The sequence below is a fragment of the Narcine bancroftii genome, chromosome 3 (assembly GCF_036971445.1).
Source record: "Narcine bancroftii isolate sNarBan1 chromosome 3, sNarBan1.hap1, whole genome shotgun sequence".
NCBI lineage: Eukaryota > Metazoa > Chordata > Chondrichthyes > Torpediniformes > Narcinidae > Narcine > Narcine bancroftii.
The window spans coordinates 361,858,065-361,885,007 of NC_091471.1; the positions used below are offsets into that span (position 1 = coordinate 361,858,065).

At 42.2% G+C, this 26,943-nt stretch overlaps 2 protein-coding genes and 1 long non-coding RNA gene across 8 annotated transcripts in view; 2 read left to right on the top strand and 1 right to left on the bottom strand.

Moving 5' to 3' along the window:
- LOC138759513 (retinal rod rhodopsin-sensitive cGMP 3',5'-cyclic phosphodiesterase subunit gamma) overlaps positions 1-1,686 on the top strand; it is a 29,174-nt gene extending 27,488 nt beyond the window's left edge. For all 3 annotated transcript variants that reach the window (XM_069930064.1, XM_069930063.1, XM_069930062.1), the window contains one exon: positions 300-1,686. In XM_069930064.1, the coding sequence (XP_069786165.1) occupies positions 300-376 (77 nt within the window). In that variant the 3' untranslated portion in view covers positions 377-1,686. The remainder of the gene's footprint in view (positions 1-299) is intronic.
- LOC138759514 (uncharacterized) lies at positions 462-23,244 on the bottom strand. Of its 3 annotated transcripts, XR_011354894.1 has the most exons (6): positions 23,099-23,244; positions 12,215-12,286; positions 8,845-8,913; positions 6,748-6,779; positions 5,418-5,551; positions 462-3,068 (listed from the first exon to the last, which is right to left on the bottom strand). It is a non-coding gene; the product is annotated as an uncharacterized lncRNA (long non-coding RNA). The 3 variants fall into 3 exon arrangements; XR_011354893.1 differs by lacking the exon at positions 6,748-6,779; XR_011354892.1 differs by lacking the exons at positions 6,748-6,779; positions 12,215-12,286.
- The window catches only part of wipi1 (WD repeat domain, phosphoinositide interacting 1), a 76,577-nt gene continuing 69,659 nt past the window's right edge, over positions 20,026-26,943 (top strand). Inside the window, exon 1 of one of the 2 annotated variants that reach the window (XM_069930054.1) lies at positions 20,026-20,208. In XM_069930054.1, the coding sequence (XP_069786155.1) occupies positions 20,135-20,208 (74 nt within the window). In that variant the 5' untranslated portion in view covers positions 20,026-20,134. Of the gene's footprint in view, positions 20,209-20,317; positions 20,342-26,943 lie in introns of those variants that run through there. The other variant, XM_069930055.1, reaches the window with a different exon arrangement.

The following is a 26,943-nucleotide window of genomic DNA, read 5'->3' on the forward strand; positions in this document are numbered from 1 at the left end:
CAACCCAGACAGTTACCTCAATGAAGTAAAACTATTTTTAATATTAACTAAATAAGGAACTAAAAGATTGATTTTGTTGGTAAACTATAAACTAGTTGAATTATCCAAGGCCAGCATTTGCAAATATTTTCGATAGCAATGAAAAATTAAATCCACATTATAAGAATCATGCCACAGCTTATAGTTTTAAGACCTACCATTTATCTATTTGGAAGACTGATAATTGGGGAAAATATTCAATACCTTGATGAAAGTATGAGCACAGTTCACTCAATCTGTTATCCTCTGCTGGTTTACAGATATCACTGTCATCTGCCCTTGGGAGGCCTTCAGTCACCTGGAACTACACGAACTGGCACAGTATGGTATCATCTGAAGATGGCAAATGCCCCAAAATTCAACGTGCACTGCTGCTCTGATCGTCAGCAGAGACTTTCTCTCTCTCTCTCCCCTTTCCCCCTTCAATTCACCAGTGGCTTCAGAATCACAAGTGAGGCCAGGCCTCAAGATTGCGGACGATTGTAAATAGAAACCATGATAGTGCGATGAAGTTTCCTGTTTAAGCTCACATTTATTATTTTCACAAAGTTCTTAACAGAACAAGTCGATGTTGTAGGCTCTCATCTTCAAAGCTGAGCATTGACCTTCCTTGGTACGGTATCCAAATGTGTGTGCAATGAGCTGTTCATATCTACATGCATATTGGATGTGTACAATTATGTCTTTCCCCCCCTCCCCCAAAATCAAAACATTACGACAGCAGATATACATATTCATTCTGATTATCGTTGATCTTTAAGCATTGAACTTTGTAGGGAGGACCATGTTGTCTGTGATATTGTGAATGTGCAAAGTTGAACTGAAAAATCTCTATTTTTTTCCCCTATTTGGGCATCTTTCTGAATAAGAGCCTCATTCCATACAATGCCATACTACTCCAAATATCAAGCAAGATCATTTTTCTCTAATCTTTCAAACTAATTAGTTGGTTGGTGGTCATGTTTTTGATATTTCTTCCTATCCAAAAATAAACTACTCAGGGATTTCTTAAGGATTAGAGAGTTGCTTGATCATGAATTTGTTGATGTAAGATCTTATCATTAACTGACCAACCTTTATCCAAGTTCGCCATAGAATGTCACTAAAATTCATTTCAATTCATTCATTTCCATCCTTTTTCTTCATTCGTTCCTAATTAAGCTTTTTTTTTAAATCCTCATTGATTGCGTTTGTTGCCCGTCCATTTTCTTCATACTTATTTTCCTCTGTACAAACAGTATTATCAGTATTTTTCGTGATTTGACCTTCCTTGGTCCTCAGTCACATCATCCCAACATATTCCATTCCATGATCTGTCCGTAGATCTTCACCCACCAGAATTTGTCATCAAACATTGTTTCACGATTGATGCATCATGTCCATCCCTTGGCGGGCAATAGCACGTCTCGCTCCTCGTTCCTCTACTCTCATTGTTATGCCTTCTCTCTATTTTTGCTTTTTATTAAAACATCTAGTTTTGCTCTTTTTAATATCTGTTTGACCTGTCAAATAAATTCAGAATCCACATGGCATTTAAAGATTCTCTGGATCCCATTTTGATCTTTTTCTTCTTCTTTTCTGAATAATAAAACCAGAATTTTTTTTGTGAAACTTTATTTAATAATTGTGGGAAGTGAATGCTGCAATTTGCTCTATATTTTCAGAGATTTTGTGTTTAATGTTTCTCTGTGATATTTATCTTTCTTGTTAATATGCTAGTTTCTACCAATTATTCATCTCATTCATTACACTCTTTCTTGAACTTTGGATTACATTTGCAATTCTTTTTGAATACAGTAAGTACATTATATCAAACCTATTAGCTTTATCTTTTAAATTTTACCCTTTCTTTTTAATTTTAAGATTTTGAAAAATACTGAAAATCAATATACTTAATTAAATCTTCCTTTTTGATCACTGTGTTTTCTTTCTTAACTGTTTTGGGATGCTCTGGTCATATATAATCCTGGGGAAAAACCCAACAGAAGGAGGTACATTTAGGGAAAAATTGCAAAGAAGTGTGGGAACCATGCTTGATGGTTTGTAATGTCATTAAACCAAAACTTTGTCACCTGGAGACGAGGTTGTTCTCTCTACATCTATCAAATAAAGATTGGAGGAAAAAAAGCATTCAACTTGCAACTTGCTTTCCTTTCTCCTTTCCATACCTTTGTATTACACTAAGCCAGCAAGCCTTGCAGACTAATTTTGGACTGAGGCTATTAATCTCTCTGCATGGTTAAGAAATGGCATCATCCCATGTGGGAAAGTGGAAGAAAGGTCTTGGGCTCTCTTCCTCAAACATCAGTCACAGAGATACAGCAGGTGCTTTGATTCCTGAGTCCACACCAACCATTAGCCACCTATTTAAACGAATCTGACGTAATCACTGCACATTCCTTTAGATTTTACTACCATTCATTTAGACACTTGGAGCAATTAACAGGGGGCAGTTAACGATCGACCTGCATGTATGTGAGGTGGGAGGAAGCTCATGTGGTTTTAGGGAAAATGAGCAAACTCCAATTCAGTGTCAGTCATTTGAAAATCACTGGGCAGAGAATGATGAGGATGTCTGTTCAGCGACGAGGATTAGAGCTGGGCTTCAACTTCCTGTATTCTTGCCATTGAAATTTACAGTATACAGTTTATACAGTAAAACCCCATTCACTCAACCAGCAAAGAAAAATCGAGGAAAATATATTTTAAATATTAAAATAATTAAGAATAAAATAACATGTAAAAAATGCATAAATTGTAAAAGTAAATGTTCTCTGAAGTAACAAATATTCAGCCAGCGGGGTGCCTGTGTCGTGTTTTGTTCGTAGCATCTGTTTGTGTGAAACTGCAATACCATTGCTCGGGATGAAGAGGGTGGTTGATGCCGCTCACCATTGGGTGACTGTCCTTATCCCTACTTAGAAAGAGTTGCTCCAGTCAGAGGCTTTCTCTGTAAACTTGAGGCAGGAAAGTTACTATCCATAATGTTATTGTTCGTCTTTTTGGTGGCTCCATGGAGGGGGAGGGACCTGCGGATGCAGAGACGGTTAAATGTTTTCAAAGAATGTGACTGAAAATAAAATAAAGTGCTTTAAGGTTTATATCTTCATGCAAGTGAAGTTTGTTCCGTGTAAGTACATGATAGTATTTTTGTCTTTTAAACTGTTTGTTCTTAATGCAGGTGTATTAGTTTGGCAACGTAAGAGTAAGTCTCAAGCAACCGGAAAATACATTTATGCAGCATCTACCAATTCCCATAGTTGCTGGATACCAGGGGCTTTACTGTATATTTGATTTGGTTTCTTTTTCTATTTCACACTGAGTCATCAATTTAGGCTCTGAAGGTATGGATGCTCAGTTTGCTGATTACACAAGCAAAGGTAGGAACATATGTTATGAAGAGGTCGTATGAAAGCTACAAAAATGTGCTGGGCAGCAAGGTCTCATAGCTCCTGGGCTCAGTACCACATTGAGTCTAATGTATAGCTCTCTCTGTGACCGTGTGGGTTTCCGCTGAGTGGTCTAGCTTCCTCCCATTAAAACAAAGAGATGCTGTGGGTTAATTGGTTAATTACTTAGTGACAAAAAAAATAAATGAGGATTTAATAGATATGTGAGAGTCAGTTAGTTGTTCTCTAGGGGTATGAGACATGGAATTTGGCATCTTTGAACTTGCTGTCCTTACCTTTCACATTTAGGAATATGTCAACGCTGGACTGCTTCACCTTTGGAGGACTTCCAAACCAGTCAAAAGGCGCAGTTTAGCCTTGCTCTCCGCCCCTGTGCCAACTGGATTTACTTAGTTTTACTTCTGTATTTGACCTCTCCTCCCCACCCCAACTGAACATTGACTCTGCGACCATTCCCCTGCCAAATTAGTTTAAATCCTCCCACCAGCACAAACAAACTTCCTCACAGGGAGCCCCTCTGGTTTAGGTGTAGCCCATCCAATTTATACAGGTCCCATCTTCCCCAAATCCACAGATCTAAACTCCTCCCTCCTACACTATCCCTCTATCAATAATCCAGAGATTAGAGGCCTTACTCTATAATCTGATATTTAGCTCCCTCAATCCATTTTACAGGATTTCATCCCTCTTTTCACCCAGGTCATTAGATCCAATGTGGTTGTTTACCCTCTCACTTTAAAATACCACAGCTTCCTGGATCCATTTTACAGTGGTCGATATGCCTGTTTATTCACACATTAATAAATTCCCCACGATTATTGCCCTTTGATTATTTCTCTTCCTTTTGTACATCTGAGCCAACTATAGTGCCTTGGACTGGACTCTGGTACCTTCAATGCCATCATATTGAGAAATGATGGAGAAACAGTTTTGGAGCGAGAAACACCATAAGATTTCCCTCACCATCTACCTGCCTCTTTTCCTCTGCCTGGTGATCACCAACTCTCTGACTGCCCTTTCTTAAACTGTGGATTGAACGCCTCTAAAAAGGTGCAGTACTCCAATGCTTCTTATCAGCGCTCAAACCGTCCAGACTGGAGACACCTTCCAGAGAGGAAGGCATCCGATGGTAAGGAATGTTTCAAATCTCCCTCACTGCACATGGTACAACACATGAAAGTGATTTCACCTGGTATATTTAATTTAGAGATACAACACGGTCACAGGCCCTTTATAATGGGAGGGCGACTTGACCCCTCTGGCAGGAACATGGTCGGAAGTCACCTCATCTACCAATCAAAACACAGCCCAACCCACTGGCTCCTATTCTGGCCCACAAACCTTTGTAGCCCAAAAGCACCCATGTAACCAATTAACCTGAAAAATCCTATACATCTTTGGAACGTGGGAGGAAACCTGAGCACCATGAGGAAACACACGTAGACACGGGAAATGAACAAACTCCTTACAGGCAGATTCGGATTTGAGCCCGGCTCACTGGTGCCATAATGGATTTGCGCTAACCATTACATGCCACCAATGTTTAATTTGAAAAGGACCGTGATCTCTGTTCCGACACTTGAACACCAAAAAAAGGTAGGTACATTCACCAACTAGGTCCTTAATGAGTATCAGTGTGATTCCGACCAACCAAATGCCAGTGATGAGAAGATTCTGCAGGAGAGTCTTCTCTTCAGTGGTTTGAATCTGGTTGCAAAAAAAAGCAATGATTGCCCTATGGATGAACTATGAGCGAAATTCCATAAAGGGAACTTTCTCAACATAGGAAATATTTTAAAACAATGTGTGGAATGTTGGAACTCGAGAAAGGGTATTTTGAGCTAGACCACAGCTTAGTCATGTCCTCAATGGATAACAGATCAGGCTGAGGAGGAAACTTGCTTCATCTTTGTCCTGTACGATAGCATTTATAAAATTATGGTGAGAGAACAAGGAATAGAACCCAACCTTATTCAATAAAATGTTGCATGTAGACTTATCTTTCTTTAAGACTTCATTTCAAGATATTCGCTAAAATCCTGACAACAATAACATGTGGATAGCTGGAAACCAGGTAACCTTCCTCCAAACGTGGAGCAATTCTGAATAAATAACCAGTTATCATCAGATGCATTACAAAAGCTGGCAGAACATATACAAGCAACAATTACATAAAGATAAAAAAAATGTGAGCCTGAGTCAAGGTCAAGAGTCTGTCAAACCACAACAACATGTTTAGTCTAGAGGAAAAAGAATTCAAAGTGTCGTTAGGAAGAGGAAGTGCAAATCAGACAGGTTAATCAGCCACAAAGGACTTGCAAGGGAACATGCCAGAGGAAAGACGCATCATATCTTTGAGGAGCCAAAGCTTCCTTGGAATAGTATCGGTGAATAGTTTTTCAGACTGAAAGGAAGCGTGAGGTGGTGTGCACTTAAGGTCAGAGGTGGAAAACCACTGCCTTGTTGATTTATATGAATGATGCGAACTTGGGTACACAGGCATCATTTCATAGATTGCAGACGAAATGAATTTTATAAATTTAACAAAGACTGAGTAGGATCAAAGCCAATCTCAAAAAAAGCAAGACACGCAGAAGATGACATTTAACAGAGTGAAAGTATTAATTTTGATGGAATTAATGTTGATATTTAACTGGGAAAGATAGAGGCAAATGCAGAAATGCTGCAGGAACTCAGCCAGACTCACAGCGTCCATAGGAGGGCCTGAGCCCTTCTTCAAGGAATAATCAAAGAACAGGAAGACTCCAGAATAACAACAAGGCTGGCTGGGGGAGGAGTCCAGGCCAACAAAAGAGAAGAGTTGAGAATTGATTTTGACTCTGTGAAAGGAGGCAGAGGGAAAAGGGAAGGGGGAGAGAGAGAGAGAAAGAGAGAGAGAGAGAGAGAGAGAGAGAAAGAGAGAGAGAGAGAGAGAGAGAGCAGAGCTGAGGGAAAGGCGATGGGGAAGAAGAAGAAGGGGCGGGCAGGGGGGTTTAATAGAAGTTGATGTTAATGTCATCCATTTGGAGAGGGCCCAGATGAAAAATGAGGTGTTGTTCCTACCGTTTGTACATGGTCTCAGCTGGCAGTGCATGCGACATGTCAGAAGGGATTAGGATATTGAAATGAAATGGGGAAAATCAGATACACCCGCTGGTGTGTGTTCATGAGTTGGAAAGAGAATTTTAAAAAATAGGTCATCACATCTAGGTTATGTAAAAAAAGCACAGGGTTGAACTCAGTGAGATGTGAAAATTTAGAAATATGAACCTTGACCACAACACCCAAAGTAACTTACTTCAAAAACTGGCATCCCTCATTAGGTTTTCCCTAAAGGTTTAAAGAACAGAATATAAATTTACTCCCAGTAGGCGGCTGAGGAATCTCATTAAGATCTGAGGCCTTCATTTAATTTTACAATTTAGATTTCCCTGGTCTCAGCGGAACTAGCAGCCATGAGAGTATTCCCTTTTCGAATCTCCACCCAATGCAATCCCTTACACCCACCCCCATCTCTGGAGAAACAGAGAAGGAAAAGCAGAGGAGACAACCCCACAGGGAGGGTGACCGCAGCAGTGAACCAGCGAAGGGTTCAGTGGCTGAGGGACCCACGCAGGCGCTGGGGGACGTGGTTAGGGGACCCACATGCATGCAGGCTGTTGGAGACAAGCTCATGGGCACCAGGTGTTGGAGCCAGCATTTGAGAGGGTGCTGAGGGTAAGGAGGGGCCTCCCAGAGGGCCTCGGGAGCTGAAGGCTTCCTCCATTTGGATCTGGAGCTAGGGGTGGCCGACAGGAGTCTGTGTGGCTGCAGAGGTTGCGGGAGCGCTTGAGGCAAATCCACAGACACTCAGTGACTCTGAAAGGATGCTTTTGCTTCTCTTACTGTAAGGGACACCGGGCAACACTAATAATAACTCTTTGCCTTACAGCAGGAAGAAGACAATTTCATGTAATATTGCATGTTTTGTACTATGGCATGATATTAAAGGAATCTTAAACCTTGAAATAATGCTTCTGAATTAAAGAATTGAATACCTTTCTTTCAGGATTCAATCCTCTGAGTCAGGATTAAGTAGGATTAGAAATAGCTGATTCTTTACACAGACAGAGTCTCTCTTGGTTTGAGCTTCATACAATCTAGCACCAGGTTTATGGATTACCCATACCTAGTCCTGTCCCATCTCTGAATTGGTCCCAGTTAAAGCCTTTTATTCACTGGCAGGAGTTTGACCAAGTGATAATGAAGAAGCATAGAAATGCTTTTTAGACATGATGCTCGGGGTCTTGGAATTGAATTTACATCTATTTAGACATACAGCATCGTAACAGGCCCTTTTGGCCCATGAGCCACACTCTGTGAGAAGTTCCCACTTATGCTCCCCCTAAACTTTGCCTCTTTCACCCTTAATCCATGTCCTCTGGTTTGTATCTCACCTCTCCTCATTGGAAAAAAACCTATCTACATTTACTCTGTCTGTACCCCTCATAATTTTAAATAACTCTAACATATCTCCCCTCATTCTTATACGCTCCAGGGAATACAATCCTAACTTGTTTAACCTTTCCCTGTAACTCAGCTCCTGAAGTCCGGGCAATGTCCTGGTGAATCTTCTCTGCATTCTTTCTATCTTATTGATTCTTTCCTGTAGTTAGGTGACCAAAATTGCACACAATACTCCAAATTTGGCCTCATCATTGTCTTATAAATAGATCGATATAGTCCAGAAGGGCCAAAGGGCCTTTTTCTGTTCTGTATTGTTGCCCAATTTTTTAAACGTAAATTATCAACCAGCCAGCACCAAACTGAACTGATAGAACTTTAAGTTTTTACTGTGTAAAGAGCCAATGGGTGGATTTCTTTCCTTTGTGTAGGAGGCACTTGGGGTCACCTGTAACTCCCGTTGTCTTGGTAAAGCATATATTAAAAGTTTCATCCCACTGTTAAAGTGGACCTTTGCTTGTTTGAAAACAAACACAATACAGCTGCACAAACAGATTTTTAACTCACTTTGCAAAGCAGAAGAACTCCATTAAGCAAGAAGCACTGCTATGAGCCATTAGTCTCCTCACAGCTTACAAGTCATATATTTATACATTCTGACCCCTAGGGTTGAAGAACATTTGAACAGACTGCTCCATATATGTAAATATTTCTTAGAATTCTCTTGAGATTCATTAATCAGGGACATGTCCCTTTCCCATTGGTTAATAGTTTTTAATACTTTAACAAATAAAGAGATAATTATCACCCATAGCTTATAACCAGGAAGAAAGGAATACAGCCAGCTTCGTGCTTCAAGTCAAAATTTAACAACTTACATCCTCACCACCACAGTCACACCCTCTTCACCCTCTCTGCCACCAGGAAGATTTCCAAGTATGAGATCACGTACCATCAGATTTAAGGACAGTATCTTTCCCACCACAGTTGTTCACAGAATCACAAATGGCAAGGAGGAAGCCTATAGGAGGGAAAGAGATCACCTCATTCAGTGGGGCAACACCAATGACCTTGCACTCAATGTTAGCAAAACCAAGGAAATGATTGGGGACTTCAAGAGGAAGTCAGGAGAGCTCGACCCAATCTTCATCAAGGACTCAGCAGTGGAGAGGGTCGAGAACTTCAAATTCCTGGGTGTCAACATCACTGAGGATCTGTCCTGGAGCCTCCATGTTGATGCAATCATAAAGAAGGCTTGCTAACAGCTATACTTTGTGTGGTGTGTGAGGAGATTCGGTAGGTCACCAAAGACTCAAAAAGTTCTACAGGTATACTGTGGAGATCATTCTGGCTGGATGCATCACTGATATGGAGATGCCAACATTAATGATAAGAAAACACTCCAGAGGGTTGTTAACTTGACCTGTGATATCATGGATACTGGACTTCACACCATCGAGGACATCTACATGAGGGAGTGTCTTAAGAAAGCAGTATCTATTCTCAAAGACCCTTCCCAGCCAGACCATGCCCTTTTCTCTCCGCTATCATCAGGAAAAAGGTACAGGAGCCTAAAGACGAGCACTCAGCAGCACAAGGGCGGCTTCTTCCCCACTGCCATCAGATTCCTGGTTGATCAATGAACCAGACACTGCCTCACTTTTCTTGCACTATTTTTATTTATTTTTGAAATGTTTACACCGTAACGCTGCTGCAAAACAATGAATTTAGTGACTTGTTCATGACAATAAGTTCTGATTCTGAAAATAGTAAAATTATATCACCTTTGCACCATACCAACTTTCTTGTACTATATTTGTGATGTCCACTGGACTACTTATAAAACACTATCACTGCATCTTTGAACGTGACAATAAACTTGAACTTGTGCTCATCAATGGGCAGCACTTCAGCCCCTGAGTTAGAAGATCGTGGGTTGGAACCCCACTGAAGGGAACTGAGAATGGCAACTTAGCGAAACATTGAAGGAGTGTTGGAATTGCCATACTTTTGAAGTAATGTTAAACTGAGGATCGTCCGTCCTCTCCATTGGATATGAGGATCTCACAGCCCTCTTCTGAAGAAGATGCCTCAAACAGCTGATTTATTCATTTATTTATTTGCTCTTTGTGGAAGGCAACTACAACGGCAGCTACTGGTTGTTAAACATCAATTTATTATAAATTACAAAATCATGAAATTGTCCTTCATGCTCTTGATTTCTGGGTCCATCTTTTTGGAGAGTCTTCTGTGTTTAAGAAGATGTAGTGAAGGCTATCCTTCGCTAGAGTTGGTCTTCTCTTACAGTTGCAGACAGCCACGTTTTAAATTAAATTTAGATATACAGCACAGTAACAGGCCCTTTCAGCCCATGAATCCATTACACCCCAATTGACCTGTTTTGAAAGGTGGTAGGAAGCCAGAGCACCCAGAGGAAATCCACGCAGACACAGGAAGAACATACAAACTCCTTCAGACAGTCCCAGTTTCCAACTGAGCCTGTAACAATGTGGTGCTAACCGCTACACTAACTGTGCCCATCCCCCCTGCCCCCCCAAAACCAGAACAATTGGCACTTCCTCTCAGATCCTTTCTGGGCAGAGCAATCTCAATGCATGTGCCCCCTTGATGTCTGTGATGTGAATGAGGCATTCTTCCACCACTCCATAAACTTTTCGTTTGCCAAGAAGGTCTGAGAAAGGATACAAGGATGTTTGCTGAGGTGTGTCCCGCGTGGTTGTATAACAGAGGACTTTCTGATGTACAAGACTGTTCCCAGGGATGAATCCCAAGACAAACATCAAGTGTCGCTGTATACTGACGAGCCGGGTTCTCTGTGACAGCCTCTCAAATACTTCCATGAATATTGTGTTTAAAATGGAAACATGAGTGGCGTGGCTGTTTGCAGGACATCGTGAATGAAAATAAAGGTGTGCCAATTGTGTTCACTTTCCTGTATTTTTCTGAGGTTTTTCTGTTCTGAAGGATAGCCTTCACTACATCTTCTTAAACACAGAAGACTCTCCAAAAAGATGGACCCAGAAACCAAGAGCATGAAGGACAATTTCATGATTTTGTAATTTATAATAAGTTGATGTTTAACAACCAGTAGCTGCCGTTATAGTTGCCTTCTACAAAGAGCAAATAAATAAATGAATAAATCAGCTGTTTGAGGCATCCTCTTCAGAAGAGGGCTGTGAGATCCTCAGATATAATGGAGAGGACGGACGATCCTCAGTTTAACATTACTTCAAAAGTATGGCAATTCCAACACTCCTTCAATGTTTCGCTAAGTTGCCATTCTCAGTTCCCTTCAGTGGGGTTCCAACCCACGATCTTCTAACTCAGGGGCCGAAGTGCTGCCCATTGATGAGTTCAAGTTCAAGTTTATTGTCATGTTCAAAGATACAAGGACACAGACAAACAACCATCAGATTTTTTTATATGTCTATGGGATGGTAAAAGCGAGGGCAGGTAGAAGAGAGGGTATTGGGGTGGAGGCAAACTCAGACTGTTGCTGCTGTTTCCGTAGTGATAGAAGAATCAGAATCAGAATTTATTGTCATAAACATATCACGAAATTCATTGTTATGGAACAGCATCACCGTGCAGACATTTATATAAACCACGTTACAAAATAAATAAAAATAGTGCAAGAAAAAGACAAAGTGAGGCAGTGTCTGTGGTTCAACGTTCATTCAGGAATCTGATGGCAGAGGGTAAGAAGCTGTCCTTGTGTCACTGAGTGCTCATCTTCAGGCTCCTGCACCTTCTTCCCAACGGTAGCAAAGTGTAGAAGGCACGGATGGTGGGGGGGCGGGGGGGGGGGGCGGGGGGTCCTTGAGGACAGATGCTGCTTTCTTGACTCCGCCTCTTGTGGATGTCCTTAATGGAGTGAAATCTACTACCCGTGATGTCACAGGCCAAATTAGCAAACAACTGGAGTGTTTTCTTGTCCTGAGAGTTGGCAACTCCGAACCAGATGGTGATGCAACCACCCAGAATACTCCCCACAGTACGTCTGTAGAAGTTTCTGAGAGTCTTCGGTAATGTACCAAATCTCTTCACACTCCTTACAAAGTATAGCTGCTGGCAAGCCTTCTTTGTGATTGCATCAACATGGAGGCCCTTGGACAGCTCTTCAGAGATGTGGGCACCCAGAAATTTTAAGTTCTTGTCCCTCTCCACTGCTAACCCCTTGATGAGAAGAAGTATGTAAAATAACTAGTTAAATCATGTAAAGCCAATGGGCAAGAGGGGTGATTTCATGGCCATTGCCATCCCCATCTCTCCCAGTGTTTCTTGCAGGTGCTGTTCCTCACCAAGCCTTCTTCTCTTTGGATTGTCATCAGTGAGCTCCACCTTCTGGCCTCAGGGAGTAATACAGTAGAAGTCTAAAAATTCAGAAATGCCAAAAATCAAGGCCACCTTAGAGACCGGACTTTTCAAAAACTCTCAAACTTTTAAAATTTAGCGGGCTTTTGTGCACGTCCGTGCATGCCTAAGCACCACAGATACACAGCAGGACTTTTTATTTTTCTTTGAAACTGCTTGTTTTGATAAATTAAGCTAATAAATAAACAATCAAAATTTACCTGTTCGCTCTTCTTTATTCCTCCTTAAATCTGAATTTTAAAAGTACTGCCCATGAATCGGAAAAAATCCGGACCAACCCAATCTCCAAAAGCCTGGATTTTCAAACTTCTACAATACAGTATTTACAAAAACTTGTCTGGTCTATCACAGTAAGAATATTTGGATCTAGTTCATTTTGCACCCACTGGCTTGGCATTATTTTCCCATGGCTCACTGTTTAATTATGTCAAGGGACCATTTGATAACATATTAAGCATTTCTGGGGGCTTAATTATCTAAGAGACACAAATGCAAGTTATTGCCATGGATTAACCCTCAAAAAAGCATGCTCTTAAACTGTGAATTAACTTTCTCTCCTTATTTCAGTGAATGTAGTTGTGGTAACCACTTGCTTTAAATTCGCCATTAGGACATAATAACATAAGCAAAAGGAGCAGGAGTAGACCATCCGGCCCGTCGAGCCTGTTCAATGAGATCATGGCTGATCTGATGAACAGCTCATCTTTTCCATATCCCTTAATTCCCCTACTGCGTAAAAATCAGTCCAACCATGCCAAAAGTAGACTTACTGAGGTAGCTTCCACTGCTTCAATGAGCAACGAATTCCATAGTTCCACCACCATCTGGGAAAAGCAGTTCCTCCATACCTCTGGGCAAAATCTACTACCCCAAATACTGAGCCTATGTTCTGGCGCCGACCCTGATAACCACACCAAGAGACCAGCATCAAAGTCAGGGCACACTACACTGAATATCAAGCATCCACATCTGCACACATCTCTTTACTGCCTGCTGTGGGTCACAGCGACTGCGTTCTACAATCAGCAGCGTGAAGCAGGTGTGCCCAGATCTGAAGATGATGAATACATTTACCTCTTCAGCGGCACTGACAGGAGGCTTTGAGAGCAGGGATAAGCTTTCAGGCATCTCTGTGACGCAAGTGCCATTGACGGGGATCATTTACCTTTCAGAATGCCAAATGCAAACTTAATTATGAATTAGAACTGCTAGGGATTCTACTCCATAAATATGTAGTTGGCATGAAACCAAACTTAAAGTAACTCAATGTTCATGGTCCAGTGTGCAGTAAGCTGTCACATAGTATGTTCATTCTGCACCAGTTCCCTATCTCCAATATATTTCAGTCAACCTGCTAAGTCAGCGGGTGGTTCTGAAAATACACTTGGCTCTTGACAAATACAAATGCAAATCAAAAGCCAAGCTGCCCGCATAACTTGACAGAGAAGATCACTGATAAACTCAAGGCAATAATTTCGCTCTGTGGACCATCCTACTGAATCATAAAACTGGACAACAATTATTTCCAAAAGGTTTGCTTCCTGAAAAAAAATTGGGGACAACTTCAAGCTGAACACAAAGGTAATTTGACATTTGCTGTATCACGTAAAAAGTTAGAGAAACATTAAATTAACTTTTATTGAATTTAGCATGTTGAATTGTATAATGATGCTGACACCTTGCGTTAGTTCAAATGATCTAAAATGTTTTGCCGCTGATTTTCGTTTGCACTCAGCATCTGATGCCTCTCATGTCAGTGTCCAATAATGGTTGGCCAGCATCCATAGGTTGCAGTTGCCCTGATACCGCTTTTCCATGGTCATAATGTCTTGGTGAAATGTTTCATGATGTTGGTCATTGACTGCACCAAGATCAGCAGGGAAGAAGTCCAAGTGCATATGCAGAAAATTAATTTTCAATGACATGTTGCACATCATGGTTTTGTCTGCTTGAAGTAGAATTTAAATATGACAGGAAATCACAAAAATACGTTATATCTAAAATTGATACGTGATAGGAAAATGTTAAGGTGATTTTTTGTGATCAGCAGCCCAAAATCCATAAAATACACCCAAAAGTGTTCAGAAAACAAAATCTTCAGTGTCCAGTCTAATCAGGCTGTAGTCTCTGAATCTCAAGGCCCACTTCACACATCATCAGGAGGACACAACCCTTCCTGCCAGTTGCAGAGTGAGAGGAACAGGAAGGAGAGGAGAAAGCAGGAGATTGGAAGTGGTCATGATCTCCTTTCTGACTGCAACAACAGATTTCACTGTCATCGAATAGAATCCCAGTTCCAAAATCCACAATAGTTCCCTTTTCATCTTCTCATTATTGCTGAGAAAGAGTTTACTTGACTGAATAGACAAACTACAGTAAAATCCTTGTTATCCAGAATTCAAGTAACCGGCAGCCTCATGCAACTGGCAAAAAAATCGAAGAAAAGGAATAGGTAAAAAAAAAGGAATTTTAAAATGTGCGCCCCTAGTGGTCAGTTTGCAAATCACACTGCACATATCTGAATGATGGTGCAAATTGTTAAACGCGGAAATTGTGAGAAGAGGAAGACCAGGGATATCATAGGTTTCTTCAAATTGCTCCATTGCTTTGTCTGTGGTTCATACCTGTGTTTTATCCCTGTGATTCATTCTTAGCATTGTATTATTATCTTTCAACTCTGGCCTCTTACCTCTATTATATTTATAGTAACAGAGTCTCACTTGTTTAGATCCCACACTCAGGAACACTTCTAAAATTTTTCCTCAGCCTCTCTAATACTCTCTCTTCATCTTCTCAAAAATCTTCATTTTGACATTATTCTTGGTCTTTCTTTGGCTTGGCTTCGCGGACGAAGATTTATGGAGGGGGTAAAAAGTCCACGTCAGCTGCAGGCTCGTTTATGGCTGACCAGTCCGATGCGGGACAGGCAGACACGATTGCAGCGGTTGCAAGGGAAAATTGGTTGGTTGGGGTTGGGTGTTGGGTTTTTCCTCCTTTGCCTTTTGTCAGTGAGGTGGGCTCTGCGGTCTTCTTCAAAGGAGGCTGCTGCCCGCCAAACTGTGAGGCGCCAAGATGCACGGTTTGAGGCGTTATCAGCCCACTGGCGGTGGTCAATGTGGCAGGCACCAAGAGATTTCTTTAGGCAGTCCTTGTACCTTTTCTTTGGTGCACCTCTGTCACGGTGGCCAGTGGAGAGCTCGCCATATAATACGATCTTGGGAAGGCGATGGTCCTCCATTCTGGAGACGTGACCCATCCAGCGCAGCTGGATCTTCAGCAGCGTGGACTCGATGCTGTCGACCTCTGCCATCTCGAGTACCTCGACGTTAGGGGTGTGAGCGCTCCAATGGATGTTGAGGATGGAGCGGAGACAACGCTGGTGGAAGCGTTCTAGGAGCCGTAGGTGGTGCCGGTAGAGGACCCATGATTCGGAGCCGAACAGGAGTGTGGGTATGACAACGGCTCTGTATACGCTTATCTTTGTGAGGTTTTTCAGTTGGTTGTTTTTCCAGACTCTTTTGTGTAGTCTTCCAAAGGCGCTATTTGCCTTGGCGAGTCTGTTGTCTATCTCATTGTCGATCTTTGCATCTGATGAAATGGTGCAGCCGAGATAGGTAAACTGGTTGACTGTTTTGAGTTTTGTGTGCCCGATGGAGATGTGGGGGGGCTGGTAGTCATGGTGGGGAGCTGGCTGATGGAGGACCTCAGTTTTCTTCAGGCTGACTTCCAGGCCAAACATTTGGAATCTACAATTCTTGTCTCTTTTTTGAAATGGCTTGAGATATTGACAATATTAAACAACATCTACTTCACAACTGATTAATTTAATTTTTTGATATTTAAAAATGTCATTTTTCTACTTTGCTGAGTAGTTATAATGTATGTTCCAAACTGTTGGATATTTCAAATGTTCAACATAAAACTGTAACTAAAATTATTGGAAGATAATAAACGTAACTCTTTGTCATAACTTGGCATAGCAGATGTATGCTGAAGATGTGCACTGGAACTGTTATCGTTCTGTGACAGAACTGGCAGAACTTGGAGCAAGGCTAGGTTGATGAAACCTAATAGCTTCATAATCTACCGTTTAACAAGCTGTTTATTTAACTTCTTTCAGAATGCAAAAACTGGCCTTTTAGATTACTGAAAACAGGTTTTACTGCCAAAACAAAGTTTTTAGTCTTTCTTGTCTTTTTTCTAAACTCTTGCATTTGAGAATGACTTGTTCTAGTCTTCTTTTGTGATTTCTGAGGTGACAGGTGAACTCAATATAGACTCCTCTATAAATGGGGGAAAAATTGTATTTGACTGGATGGGTAGTTTGTGAGGTGATCCACTTCTCTTTATGCATGCTTTGTATGATCTTCTGATAAATGGACATGAGGATATTAATACCATCCTGGATACTCTTTCATTTTCAGCAGAAATATTTAAAATGTCCTTAACCACAGGTAAGATGCCAGAGGATTGGAGGTTAGCTCGTTGCTTAAACAAAGGCTCCGAAAGTAACCCTGGAAATGATAGGCTGGTGATGTCAGTGGTAGGTAAATGATTGGAAGATGTCATAAGAGATTGGATATACAAGCAGTTGGATCACTAGGGACTGATTATGGATAGTCAACATGGCTTTGTGCATGGTAGGTCATGTTTAACCAATCTTATAGAGTTTTTCACGAAATTACAAGGAAAGTTGATGAAAGAAAGGTGTGGATCCTGTCTACATGGACTTTAGTAAGGTCTTTTTCAAGGTTCCACATGGGAGGTTAGTCAGGAAGGTTCACAGACATTTGGTATTCATGGCAAGGTAGTGAACTGACTTTGACATTGGCTATAAGGGAGAAGCCAGAGATTGGTAGTGGGTGATTGCTTCTCAGACAGGAGGCCTGTGACTAGTGGTGTGCTTCAGGTCAGTTCTGTATATCAATGATCTGAATGATAATATGGCAAATTGAATCTGCAAACTTGCAGATGACACAATTTGCAGTGGTCAGTGAGAAAGGCTTTCAAAGCTTACAGGTGCATCTGGACCAGCTTGAAAAATGGGCTGAAAAATGGCAGATGGAATTTAATGCAGACAAGTGTGAGGTGTTGCATTTTGGAAGGACAAACCAAAAAAAGGACATATACAGTCAACGGTAGGACACTGAGGAGAGCAGCAGGACAGAAGGATCTGGGAATACAGATACATAATTCCAAGAAAATGAAGACAGGTGTTGGGATGTTTTGGTAAGTTGCATAAGACATTGGTGAGGCCATATTTGGAGCATTGTGTCCAATTTTGGACACCTAACTACAGGAAATAAGATTGAAAGAGTGCAGAGAGGATTTACTAGAATGTTTCCAAGACTTCAGGAACTGAGTTACGGGGAAAGATTAAAGAGGTTAGAAATTTATTTCCTGGAGCATAGAAGAATGAGGGGAGATTTGATAGAGGCATACAACATTATGATGGATATAGATAAAATAAATACAAGCAGGCTTTTTCCACTAAGGTTTGGAAAAATACATACCAGAGGACATGGGTTGTGTGAAAGGAGAAAAAATTAGGAGAAACATTAGAAGGAACTTTTTCACACAGAGAGTAGTGGGAGTATGGAATGGGCTGCAAGATGTTGAAGTGAATGTGGGCTCAATTTTCACAGTTAAGAAAAATTTGGACAGGTATATGGTTAGGTGAGGTATGGAGGTCTATGGACCGGGTGCAGGTCTGTGGGACTAGGCAAATTAATAGTTCGGCACAGACTAGAAGGGTCAAAGTGCCAGTTTTCTGTGCAGTCAGGTTCTCTGGTTCAACATTTCTATAGTCATGGGACTAGGGGTTCTATTCCTTTAACTTATTTTATATGATTTTAAGATTCAGACATCTGCATTGCATCCCTTCTAAAATTAATTTTGGTGTCTCCTACTTGCTGGCAGGTATACTGTTGGAAGAGGACCATGCATCTCTGAATGCCTTTCCAATCAAGTAAATGGGTTGGGGCTACATTCAAAAGGGGAAATAGGAACACTCCTCTTCTGAACGTTGCTTGAGAGAAACCATCCTAAACTTATGTTATGTGATGACCTGCATTGCAGAGTCATTATTTTTTATTTTGAAATGCTGCAGGAGGAGAACATTCAGAATAGCAATGCATCTGGCAGATGGAGTAAGTACATTGTTGGTATATATGAGGTCATCCACTTTGGAAGATAAAATGGGGATCAGCTTATTTAAATGGTGCAGGAATGCAGGATGCTGTTGTGAAGAGGGACTTGAGAGTGCTTGTGCATGAATCGTAAAAGATTGGTTTGCAGGTGCAATAAGGTGAATAGAGGCTTAGCCTTCATTGCAGGAGAGATTAAATTTAAGAGCAGAGAGGTTCTGCTGCAACTGTATTGGGTACTGGTGAATCTGGCTAGGATGGCCATTTCCAAATTTCCAAAAAGGAGGACATGCAGGGTCGGCAGCAGAACAAATCTAATAGGGGGGCATTAGGGCAACTGCAGGGGGGAGGGGGCACAAACTGAAAACTCTCTCAGAGCAGGGGAGGGGAGGTGAGGGTGCCTTACTTGCCATGAACCTCTGTGCGCTGCCGTTACACTTCCCCCTCCCTCCAATAGAACGCACAAATGCACACACATATCGCATGTTGACGCTAGTGACGCTGTTGACACGAGAACTCCAATCCATCGTGCATGCGCCAGCCGGCACTTGCATATGTGTGCAAGAAGAAATATGGTCACACACAGCCTACAGACTCCCGGGACGCTGCATTTATCAAGGTAATTGTTCCCTCCCTTGCCCCTTCTGCCCCTACACTCCCAAATGGAGGACAAATTAATGTCCGGCTCGAGGTGACACTGGATGAAGGACAGTGTGCTCAAAAGCTAGACTGTCCAGCTTAAAACCAGACATCTAGTCACCCTACCTGGAGCACTGTGTGCAGTTATGGTCTCCTTACTTGAGAAAAGATATACTGTAAAACCCTGGACATCAGCACCTAAGGAGATTGGTGAATGCCGGATATGCAATTTTTCCAGTTGCTTGAAACTTGGATACTTAACCTGACCAAACTTCAGTGCATGAATATACGAATGACCAAAGGAACTGCTCACACTAACCATCTGAGACTCCCTTATTCACAAAACAATACTTATTTATATATGTGAATACTTGTCCTGCATAAATATTGCTTGTCTGTTTGTGTGTTATATCTGGCTGCACATCTGCATGTTTTGCACTGAGGGCTGGAGTGGGCTGTTTTGTTGGGTGGTACCCTGTGCAATCAAGTGACAGTAAACTTGACTTGAGACCTTGTAACTATTTTAAAATTCCCCAACCTTTGGATGGCCTTTGGTTTAAAACTTTCTTCTGCGTCAGCTGAGTTAGTTAAATGCAGGTTCAGTTTTCACATTTCAGAGGAATTTGGACAGAGAGACATGGATGGGGTGGGTATGTCGGGACCTGGGCGAGTTGCAGGGCAGGAAAAAAATAGTATGGCACGGGGTAGACGGGCCGAAGGGCCTGTTTCCCGCGCTGTGATGTCCCCCATCTGCAGATGCCGTTCCGCATTTGATTTCAGAATGGAAAGTTTTGCTTCCATGGAAGTGCAGCCAAACTTTCTTTGGGGAAAAGTTTGGAACCCTGTGGGGGGGGATCCAATCAGCTTCGGCCCTGCTGGAGGGAGGCGGGGCCAATCTCCCCAGCGCGTCGGCGGTTGCCACCGTCCAATGAGCGTGAAGCGTGACGTCGACCTTTGCCAGCTGTTCGACAGGGCGGTCGGGGGGGGGGGCTGAATGGCGAGGGATCGCGAGTGGCGGGTCGCCCCGTAGAGCGGAGCAGCCTCGGATGTGGAGCGCCGAGGATGAGCCGAAGCGATGCTGGCGGAGAGGGGACCACCATCGCCGCTCTCTGCGCCTCCTTCAACCAGGATTGCACGTAAGGACTGACCGCCCCTTCGCCCCCCGCCGCCGCCCCCCCCCCCCCCCTATTGTGAGTTGTGCGCAAACAGCTTCGTCCGCTGCTGGGACTGTCATTATCCTGATGGGAGCCGGACCTGCTTTAACTTAAAGTAAGTTGGATGGAAAAGTCCTAACTGAAGAAAGTCCAGGTCAGGACATAACTTTTCAAACTTTGAAACTTTCTACCCAGTGTAATACAATTTAAGAAACTTTTGCCATTTAAAGTTGAGTGGGCCAGTGCCACATTCTGCAAAAGTTGTAATTTAAATCTGTGTTATCACACATTTAAACTGAACCCTAACCCTAAAGAAATCTCTTGGTGCCTGCCACATTGACCACCGCCAGTGGGCTGATCTTGCCTCCAACCGTGCATCTTGGCGCCTCAGAGTTCGGCGGGCAGCAACCTCCTTTGAAGAAGACCGCAGAGCCCACCTCACTGACAAAAGACAAAGGAGGAAAAACCCAACCCCAACCCACCAATTTTCCCCTGCAACGGTGTCTGCCTGTCCCGCATCGGACTTGTCAGCCACAAACGAGCCTGCAGCTGACGTGGACATTTACCCCTCCCTGAATCTTCGTCCGCGAAGCCAAGCCAAAGAAGAAAAGAAGACATTTAAAATCAGAATTTATTGTCATAAACAGGTCATGTGCATCATGTGCATAAACAGGTCGTAAACAGCATCTCAGTGCAAACATTCACGTTATAACCATCCTACAACATTACGATTTAAAAAAGTAAAAATAAGAATGCACAAAAAGTCTATGGGTCATTGATCATTCAGGAATCGGATGGCAGCGGGGAAGAAGTTGTCCTCGGGCCCCTGAGTGCTCGTCTTGAGGCTCCTGTACCTTTTTCCCCACCTGGGTGGTCGGGGTCGTGGAGGATAGAGGCTGCTCTTTAAAGACACCGCCTCATGTTGATGGAGTGAAGTCGACTGCCCGTGATGTTGTAGGCCGACTTTCCCTCTAAGCCAACTTTTGATTACGTTTTAATTGTGACATGCTACATTTTCGTACGGAAAGTGAAGTAGGCCCTCTTCTTAATCCGAGTGAAACAAAAGTCTACAGATGCTGTGAGTGTGGTAAAAACACATCAAAATGCTGGAGAAACTCAGTCGGTTCTACAGCGTCCATAAAAAGCAAAAATATATTGCTTATTTCTTGAAGAAAGGCTCAGGCCTGAAAGACTGGCTGTTCCTCCAGCTTTCGGTGTGTTTTTACTACCACTTCTTAATCCTCTTTATGAAGGTGTTGCAAGTGTGGTGTTGAATTGAGTGTGATTCCAAAGTCTTGGGCTCTTCAGTTACTAACAAGATGGTACTTGTTTTTTCCAAAGTCTATTAATGATTGGAAGTAAAGACAGAAATGCCATGGACATAAAGCAGGACAGGTAGTATCTGTGGTGAAGGAAGCAATGTGAACATTTCAGGACAATGACTCCTCATCAACAGGTGCGTTTGCTGATATCTACAGTGGTCTCTGATTTCATTTCAGATTTCTAATATCTGTAGATGTTTTGATTATCAATAATTTCCAACTGAAATCGTGATGGATGGGACAAGAAATCCAGGATGATCCCTTGATCCATTAATCTGCAACCAACTCTCACCCCACCCTCTCCTCACAAACACCCATTCTCTGCCCCCAACTAATACATATGACCACAAACCACAGGAGGGAAACCGGAAAAAGAATGGCCTCAAAGGGGGGGGGTTTGCAAGTGAGCAGTTAATAGAATTGGACCCAGTTTTCAGAGCTCCCGCGAACTCTATTGATAAAGTATAATTAAATGGCGTTCTAGGTAATGTTCTACCATTTGCTTATGTTTGGCAGCGCATTGTAGTTATGGGTGTTGATTTTGAAGAGCTGGGAATGCCCAACAAGAAAGCAAAAAGTTGAGACACCACGTAGCTGCCCCAGAAGTCTACCTCAGCTGGAAGCCTTGACCTGATCCCATCTCACCGAGGAGTTCATCTCCCGAACAGAAAGAATCGATAATCGACATTGAGGTCTTAAAGCTAGAAGTGCAAGGTGCTTCGTAAAGATATCGCAGAGGTATTAAAACAGACATGTATCAGAAAAGATCTATCTGCAATCAGGTCAGAGCTACAGGCTATAAAATTGCAACTCACAACTGATAAAGCCTCTATTGACATCACATTGAAAGAAATTAAAGGTACAGTTGATGAGGTAGAATGTTCATTGACTGTGTGTATCGATGATGCCTCTTCAATGCAAAAGATTCAAACTCTTGGCATCAAAAGGCCTTTGAAGTCTGCTCTGCAACTGCCAATTAATGAAACTCTACAATGGTTGAGTTCTGGTGAGCAAAGAAGAATGACAAAGTTTACACTGAGATATAGATCATTTATACCCCAGTGAATGGGGTATGGTAAGAGAAATGGCAGATGTTATTTAATTCACACAAGCACGAGGTGCATATTTAGGGAGGTCAAACTCAAGGATAAACATAGTAAATGCCAGGAGCATTGTTGGCTGAAAGTGGCAACAGAAGTAGATAGAAGTAGAAAACATACAGTAAGCCTCCCTTCATCAGTCAGGGAAGTGAGCAGAACGTTGGGAAGTCATATGGCAGTTGTATAAAATTTTGAAAAAGCCACATTTGGAGTATGTTCTTTTATTAAATTTAATTTTTTGTAGATGTAGTCATACATCATGATAACAGGCCGTTTGGGCCATGAGTCTGTGCTGCTCAAATAACCCATTAACTTTTAACCTCACTCCTGTATGTTTTGAATGGTGCGAGGAAACCAGAGCACCTGGAAGAAACCCACAAGGACAAACTCCTTACAGACAGCGCCGGTTTCTAACCCTGGTCGCTGGTGTTGTAATAGCAATACACTAACCGTGCTGTTCTGGTCTGGAAGGATGAGGAGGCTTTGGAGAAGATGCAGACAGATCCATCAGGATGTTGCCTGGATTGTTGCTTCCGATCGTGTAGTTGTTCAAAGTTCAGAGTAATACTGACATCACATGCAATCCTGACATTTTTTTCCTGTGGGTCAGGCTGAAGTGCACTTTGATATCACTCACTGGTGATGAACCTTGATGTCTCTGACCCAAGTCCTTATAGAGTATAGTTCTGGAACAGCAGTTAAATTGTACTGGATGACAAAGATTTTGCTTCCTGAACACTTTGGGTTTTTTTTTAAAAATATACATTTGTAGGTGCTAATCATGGAAATCACCATAAAATTTTCCTGTCATGTACCATTTTTTAGATATAACCTATTTTGGGGATTTCCAGTCAGATTTCAAGTTTACTTCAAGCAAACAAAGTCAGGAAGTGCAACATTTCATTGAAAATTCATTTTCTGCACTTACTCTTGAACTTCCCTGCTGTTCTTGGTCTGTGATGAACATAATGAAAGGGATCAGGAAACTGGAATCCATCAATGGTGGCTGACTATTGTTGGACACTGACATGAGAGGCATCAGATGCTGAGTACAAATGAAAATAAGCAGCAAAACATTTTTAGGTCAGTTGAACTAAGGAAATGTGTCAACATCGTTATGCGATTCAACATGCTAAATTCAATAAAAGTTAATTTAATGTTTCTCCAACTTCTTATGGGATACAACAAATGTGAAATTATTTTTGTGTTCAGCTTGAAGTAGTCTATCATAATCCCCAATATTTTTCAAGAAGCAAAATCTTTTGGGGGGGGGGAGGGGGAATTATCCAGTGTTATTTGACCTCTTCACCAGTCTCCCTGCAGTGATGGCATTGATGGAAGATCTTGTGGAGGCACATAGAAAAGATTTCATCACATTCTATACCACCACAACAATGATAAATTCAAACAACTTCAAAAAAAAAGTTGGCCAGCTCAAAAATCATTCCTCCAAGAAAAGCTGTGTACCATTAGCTCCGAAAGCCTACCGCACTATGTGTAGCCTCACGCCTGTCCCTCATTCTACCAAAGCAGGTTGGTGGGGAGTGCAGAGGTTCCTGAGAGTTATGACAACAGGCATACCTAAAAATATGACACCATCATAGTCAAGCCAACCAATGAAAACAACATGCAATAGATCTATGTGGATCAGATCCTGCAACATCAACTTGTTAATAATGGTGGAGAGTGGAACAGCACCAAGCTCATCCTGAACCTCCGCAATAATGGGATGCAGTGTGAGAATGATAAAGGCCCTCCCCAATCTCTGTGACCAAAAAGAGGCAAGCATTTCAGGATGAGGGAAATGATTTGGAAATCTATTTCCCTTCCTTCATGTCTGGGTCCAAACCCTGGAACCCACCACCATGTCAAACTGTGGCTACACATTCAATGGAATGACTCGAGGCAAGGGTGAAGACTTTCTGCATTACTCCCTCCCACCTGTTCACCAATTTTTGTTAGGTTTGACCCGCTGGTGGTAGGGGATATTCAGCGGTTTGTCATGGAGTCCAATTTTCAAAAGTTGCCCTGTGTCATACTCTCCGGTGAATTACAATACCAAGAGGAAGCTTAGCTGGAAATGGCGCGAATTTTATTCAGAATAGCTACAGGTGTTTAGTTATTCTTTTGTAACTCTGTGTCTAAAATTTCAACATGGCATTTGACAGACATTTCCCAAAATTAAAAGTTAACAGCATTAAAGTTGACAGGCATTGAGAATCTGCCTTTCATAAATATTCAAGGACATTGCAGATCAGTTATGTGCTCCCACCATTATGTGCTTGAGTTGCTTTTAATTATTGGTTGAAGCTGTACAGCTCATTTTGTTCAGTCTCACTGAGCTTCCGAAAACAAAAGTACTATCAATGAGTCAGCACTTAGTCAATCGAATGTGATTTCAGCCATTCTGTTCTAACGTTTTTTTGTAGCTTGGCAACTGCTGAAACACTGAATTGTGTAAGAACAAGTACGTGATTGAAACCTTCTCTCTGGGACAAATAAACAAGTAAATGATTGAGTCAAGTCTTCTCTAGTGCTCAGGGAGTTGAGGTGTCGGGGAGCGATTGAGGGTGGGTCAGAGTTTTTTTTGTCTTTCCAGATACAGTAAAAACCCAAGCTATGACCAAAGGAGAAGAGTATGTCAAGTTGTATGTGATCTGGTTTCTGTCGATCTTTGGCCATCAGTACAAACTCTGGTTATAAACCTTTCTTTCTGGCTTCAGTGGACAGATTCGAAGAAATCTACAGATGCAGATGGCAGCCTCGAATAACCAGCAAAAATAGTCAAGGAAAATAAATTTTTTAATTAACAAAAAATAGATAAAAAATGACAGTTTAAAAATTATAAATATTCTCTGAAGTAACACAAACCTTTGAAGAAGGTTCAGCCAGTGGAGGGCCTTGGTCGGGCTTTGCTTGTAGCAGCTGTTGGAATAAAGTTGTGTGAAACGGTGTCGCCCAGGATGAAGAGCTGGTTGATGCCGCTCCCTGTTGGGGTGACTCTCTTAAAGTATCTCCTCCCTGCTTAGTCAGAGTCTTTATCTTTACTGTATTAGTATATTATTTATTTGATATCTGGTCAAATATGTGGAATGGCACAAGATGATCCACAAATCCACAAGATTTTGCGTTCAGTGACAGATTAATAAGCACCTCATGATGTGGGATCTGATCAGATACTATTTTATCTGATAGTTATCAGACAGTTCCATACAGGCTCTAAATGGCCTGTTAAAGGAGCCAACGGAATTTTATTTGACCACAGTGGCGGGCCAGCGAGGGCCTGCCACTGTACTGTGTATGTGGTTTAACATTAAGAAAATCATATTTCTTGTTGTAATTTTATTTGACATTTTATTCTGTATGTCAAAGCTGCAGAAAGAAACAGGAATATGTTTCAAATCACACTGGGTCCAGGGAGTGTGATGACTTTTAAAAAAAGAAAAAAAATAATTATCCACTTGAAGTCCTTGGGGCCATTTATGATTTTGGAACAACATTGATGAGTAACGGGGCCAGTGAGGAGCTTTGCAGCTGAAGGACACACGCAGCCAGTGGGCTGTTGGCGACTTGTGAACAAGGAGCCCACATAGGCTGTTGTCTGCTGGTGGTTGGGTCATGAGAAATGTAATATTACATGAAATTGGCTTTAGTCTGCCATAAGGCACACAACGATTCACCATTAGCAGAAATTGCTCAGTGCCCCTTAGTAAGAGAAAGAGAAGCAAAAGAGAGTCCACCCAGAGTCACCACGTGTCTGTGGATTTGTCTCCAGTGCTCCCGCAGTCGCACAACACTTCAGTTCAGTTCAAACCATCGACAATCCGAGCCCAGATCCAAACCTCAGACATGATGAGGAAGCCTTCAGAACCCAGGGCCTTTTGGAAGCCTCCTTTGCCCTCAGCATCCTCTTAAAAACCTGGTTCTGATACCTGATTCTCATGACCCAGCAGCCCGCAACCTGTGTGGGTTCCTCGCCCGCAAGTCGCCAACAGCCCCCTGGCTGTGTGTGTCCTTCAGCCGCAGAGCACCTCACTGGCCCATCACTGTGGTCAAATGAAATACTGTTGGCTCCTTTAACAGGCCATTTGAAGTGTGAATGGAACTGTTGGTAGTAGGACTGGGTGGTAGGAACCTACGGGAGAGCGCTGTGTCTCCACTCTCTTGCGTCTGCACCAGCCATTGAAGCAACTCCAGCAGCGCTGCCATTTTTAAAAATTAATGCCTAGATACTACTACCTGATGATGTTAAGGAGTCAGCGCCAGAAAGAGTGTTGGGGGGCATTAGGGTAATG